Consider the following 5,000-nt stretch of genomic DNA (forward strand, 5'->3'; position numbering starts at 1 on the left):
TTCCTTTGCGAAAAGGAAAACTCTGCATTGTTGAAGGGTATTCTTGCCTAACGCGGTTGTTTGGAAGCTTGGCTCATCAATGCCGCTCACGCTCCTTTAAACGGTAATGATATCGGATAAGCACAAGCAACAACCGCAGACGCATTTAACTTCTTTTGTTTCAACAAATTGACAGTGCTAATTATTGCTTGTATGGTTATTACTGCATAGTATTTGTAAATCAGCCTCTTAGCTACTGCTTTCATCGTGAAGAACTTATTTATATGCAAGCTGGCCTAGCTCAGTAATTGTTTAAACTCTTGGAAGCTGATACATTCATATTCTGCGGATTGGACAAATAGCAACACTTTTCTCATTATCTAGTAATTAGTGTTCATATCTGCTGCTCCATGTTTGTGAGGGACTTAAATATTCTCCGTGGGGGAAACAGGCTTTGTAGTATCACACGATAAGTTTTCTTGAGGAACGAATTTTTTGAGTCGTCGTATTGCTAATGCCTTTGCGAAGCATTTTCAACTTGTTCAGGAGCACATTCCTATAAAAGTGAAAATTGTCGGTCAATTGCATTCAAGTTTGGTGAAGAAATGTATGTTTAAAAGGGCCATAAAGAAAATGAGATTCTGAATGTACGCAATCATATGCAATGCTTTAAGGATCCAAGTTTTTGATTCCATAACGGTTTCTTTATCATGTGACGTAATTAGACTTTCTTTCACTTGATTTATGTCAAGAAGCACGGGACAGAAAGTCCAGGAAGATTGCGATGTGCTTTAACCCGACATCCCTGCTAAATGTTGGGGCCCAACCTGGGATGTTGGGTATCAGCTTCATGCGATCTACAAGTCATTAGATTCTCAGTATAAATCACATGACAGAAATATTCCGAGATGGAACCGAAAGCTTATGTGCTTAATTGAAACTATCGATTCTAACTTTTGAAAATAGCTCACGTCTAAATCTTTTATATGAAATGATCCAGTGTTATTTCCTTGTATACGGCATGTGTCTCGAACCAACTATGTTCCCGTAGTTTGATATCATATGTTACATTCGTTCCTTTTACGTGCACTATCACAGCATTGGATTTATTATTTCATTAAACAGACGTATTTACCGGTGTTTAGGTCAAACGTTACGGCAATATCGTTTGCGACCACATCGATTTTGCCGGCCCTCAGTCTTTTATAGTTGTTGGTGTTTCCACATAACACCCACAAACCCTGTTCATCAACAGCCAGGTCCATTCCACTGTATCCACCCCATCCGTACTGGTTACTTCTCGGTGCGCAATTGCCCACGCTTATGTAAGCCTCTATTCCCTCTGAGCGCAGATTGTACTTCACAATTTGGCTGGAACCTCCTCTTGAATATTAAAGAGAGTATAAGGCGGATTCAATTAGAACTCCCCTTTTTGTATGAAACGAGAGAGTTGAAACATTTACCACGTTTGATATAAATAACGACTTATCGTTTTCAGAGGAGCAGAACTGGCTCAAGGGGTGAGAGCACTCGCCTCCCACCAAAGTGGTCGATTCCAATAACCTTGCGGCATCTTTGCTCTCTACTCTGCGCCGAAAGGTTTTTCTCTGCCAGGGTACTCCGGTTCAGTTCCCATGGGAGTCAGGACAGTTGAGACGTTATCAACTGCGTCTCCCACCTCTGTGACCCATGTTCAACCCTTGGGTTGTGTGTGGGCTGACTTTAAGTTGATCTCAATTCGACTCCCGGGGTTTTTCTCCGGGTACTCCGGTTTTCCTCCCTCATCAAAATCGACTTTCAGTCAATTCCACCCGGCTGCTGGCGGATACACTAGATTGGGATATTAACCTCTGGTATCCTTCCTTTTAATTGAATTATTATAATCATAATAATAATAATAATAATTATTATTATTATTATTATTATTATTATTATTATTATTATTATTATTATTATTATACGTTTGATTTGATTTGGTTTCAATGTACAGTCTCCCCAATTAGTGCCCCAGAGCTAGAGGACTTGACACTTAACTAAAGTTTATTCTGATTTCAACAGGAAAAAAGGTCAGGAAATGTTTCACGTTTTCTCTTTTGTCTTTATATTTTTGCTTACGTATCTTATATATTTTTATTTTTTTAAATTTTACCGGAAGAGATCAAAAGTTTTACCATTCTATAATTTAGTTGCCAGTTCTTCGAAAAACGTGGCTATCCTGTCTCTGTGGTCAAAGCGGGCCATCATCGCGCCCAACAATTTGATCGACAGTCGTCACTACAAACGTCACAGAAAGATAAGAATGACAGAATTCCATTCACCCTCACTTTCCATCCTCATAATCACGCAGTCAAAAGCATCATTCTTAGTAATTTTAAATTACTCCAAAATGATCCCGAGACTGGTAGAATCTTTTCGCAACCTCCACTTATTTCATTCAAACGCGACAAAAACGTAGGCAACTTTTTAGTTAGAAGCGCGCTCAAAACCAACGAGCAACCCGGCACTTTCAAATGCGCGCGCTCACGATGCAAAACTTGTCTTTTCATTGTTAACACTAGCAAGATATCGGGACCTAAGCGATCTGTTAAGATCACCGATCGTTTCACATGTACCTCCGCAAATGTCATTTATTGCATAACCTGTACGTTATGCAATAAATTATACATTGGTGAGACAGGTAGACGACTAGGTGACCGATTCCGCGAACACCTTCGCGATGTTGAGAAGAATGACAAGGATGCATCTAAGCCAGTCGCTCGCCATTTTAATCTGCCCAACCACTCCAAAAAACACATGGCTATCTGCGGCCTTTCCCTACATCTAGGTACGACGGAAAGCCGCAAGAATCTGGAACAAAAATTCATCTTTCAAATCGGCACCCTTAATCCTCACGGTATTAACGAACGCTTTTCATTTAACTAATATATTCCTATTTTTCACGTTGCCATGTTACCACCAATAGCGTAGCTCCTACTCTACTATAAAAACTACACGTAACCCATAATCCCTCGATTCGCTCTGACGAAGGGCTAACGCTCGAAACGTCAGCTTTTAGAATCTCTGTACGGTGGCCAATTTACATTATCAACTCCGTTGATAAACCAAATTTTTGTATACTACTTCACCACCGACGCAGCACCACAGTTTCTTTAGAAAGTACCCCTTCATTCATTTATAATCTAGTTGATTTAATAGCCAACCTACGCGTAGTTCGCCTTCATATCTCAGATCTATTCAAAACATATTATCACCTGAAAAATCAGAACGAAGCAAAATGGTAAGGATAAATAGGGAGTATGTATCATCATTCTTTTTTCATCACTCCATTTTTTGTTTCAGTTTCAACTGAATGTTTACTAACCAGACAAAAGGAACATTTTAAAAGAATACAGGTGCGGTTAATCATGGAACGAAAGAAAAAATTAATAAAGTAAAGGTATCATTTCTGAAACAAAGGCCAGTCTACATGTTTACCTGTTGTAGTAGAGATATTGTCCATACACTACAGCACCTGTTCCATCCCAGTTATAAGGCAGCGTGTACTTCTTACGCACAAATCCTTCTTTAAATTTGTCGATGTTTTCATACTCTTCAAGTACGTTTCTGTTTTGCCAATTCGCCATTACAAATGTAGTCTCGGCTCCCATGATTCCTAGCGGATCTTTCATCCAGGCTCCGTAATGATAGGTCCTTGCTTTGTGAGTCACAGGTTTACCAATCGACTTGATGTTGGTACAGCTGTCTGCAGGAAAGCAAAAGAAAGCAGTTTTCAATAGACTTTGGCATATATGTCAATCTACAAAGGCAAAATGTCTGAAATAAAATGCATGCTGATCTCATCTTTACAGCACGTTCCATTTTTGTTAACATCCTAGTTAATAGAGGGGAATGGTTTGGAAGCTCGGCAAACATCAAAGGAGCAAACAGAGATGCCAAGATTTAAGTTGGAAAGTCCACGACCGTGCACAATCTTTTGTTTTGAGCTCATACACCATGCATGAATTACGTAACCAACAAGTTTCTATTGGTTAGTTCCTCAGTACGAAGTAAACAACTATTGAGTTTTGTGCACGGTCAAGGCCAAAAAAGGGAACAAAAACATATAACAAAGAAATTTGCCGGGTTTCATAACCATTCCTCTCCCTTAACTATGGTTAAGAGCTAGTTTCTAGGTATCAATCGAGTTGTAAAAATGCACGACAAAAGCTAACTCCTTCCCAGTTTTCTTTATGAAATATATTTCGAAGAGATATTTTCAAATGAGGCCAGTATAGAGTTTTGGAGATCTCAACATCCAGTTTTTTTAAGTATTTCTAGTTTAATTTTTTAAGCTGACTAATCAAAATCGCGGATTTGATTCAAGTTAACAACAGACACCTCAAACCTTCTGTTTTCCAACTGCCCACTTTTTTAGCCGACAGGAGATGAGCTCTTGGCGCCGACCATTAATTAACTTGTACCACTCATTGATCTCCAAAAAGACATAACAAAATCGCAGCGGCCATCTTGTGGGCAACCCCTTGAGACCCCAGCGTAAGAGCTCAAAGTGAGAGGGAAAAAATGTGGCAACGCTTCAAAAACCACTTTCAAAGTTTTTCCGCATAATTTCCGTTTTTTGTCCAAAATGCCACTGTCTATACGAAGCTTTAGCGTCAATTTAGCTCAAAAGTGGACCCAGCAAGATAGCGCAGCGCGCTTCAGTTTTCGTGAGGTGAATACAATAGATTTATCTATCCAGTTGTTATTTAAGATCATTTGTATCATGACCGCGTTTGCCGAACCAAGAACAAGAAGCGAACTTGACAAAACCATATGATCTTTTGAATAAATCCAAAAGCAGGACAATCATGAACAAACGACAAAGAGGTCATTTACTTTAAGAATATTAAAAGTGACTATAAAGTATTTGAAAAAAGAAAGTACTTGCTATGTTGAATTCACCAAAAAAAAGAAATTCTCACAAGTGCCGGTAGGAGCGAAAACAAACCTCTCTGGAGACTGTTAACACTGTTGCCTGCTTT

General features: G+C 39.2%; 1 protein-coding gene across 1 annotated transcript in view; it reads right to left on the reverse strand.

The window, feature by feature from the left end:
• Window positions 1-5,000, reverse strand: part of LOC137994378 (olfactomedin-like protein 2A) — a 13,369-nt gene that overhangs the window by 4,178 nt on the left and 4,191 nt on the right. The window contains exons 4-6 of the mRNA XM_068839954.1: window positions 4,967-5,000; window positions 3,454-3,721; window positions 1,115-1,362 (exon numbers count right to left, since the gene is read on the reverse strand). The exon at window positions 4,967-5,000 is cut by the window's right edge and continues 39 nt beyond it. Of these exons, the coding sequence (XP_068696055.1) occupies window positions 1,115-1,362; window positions 3,454-3,721; window positions 4,967-5,000 (550 nt within the window). The remainder of the gene's footprint in view (window positions 1-1,114; window positions 1,363-3,453; window positions 3,722-4,966) is intronic.

Source organism: Montipora foliosa, chromosome 3 (genome assembly GCF_036669935.1).
Source record: "Montipora foliosa isolate CH-2021 chromosome 3, ASM3666993v2, whole genome shotgun sequence".
Taxonomy (NCBI): Eukaryota; Metazoa; Cnidaria; class Anthozoa; order Scleractinia; family Acroporidae; genus Montipora; species Montipora foliosa.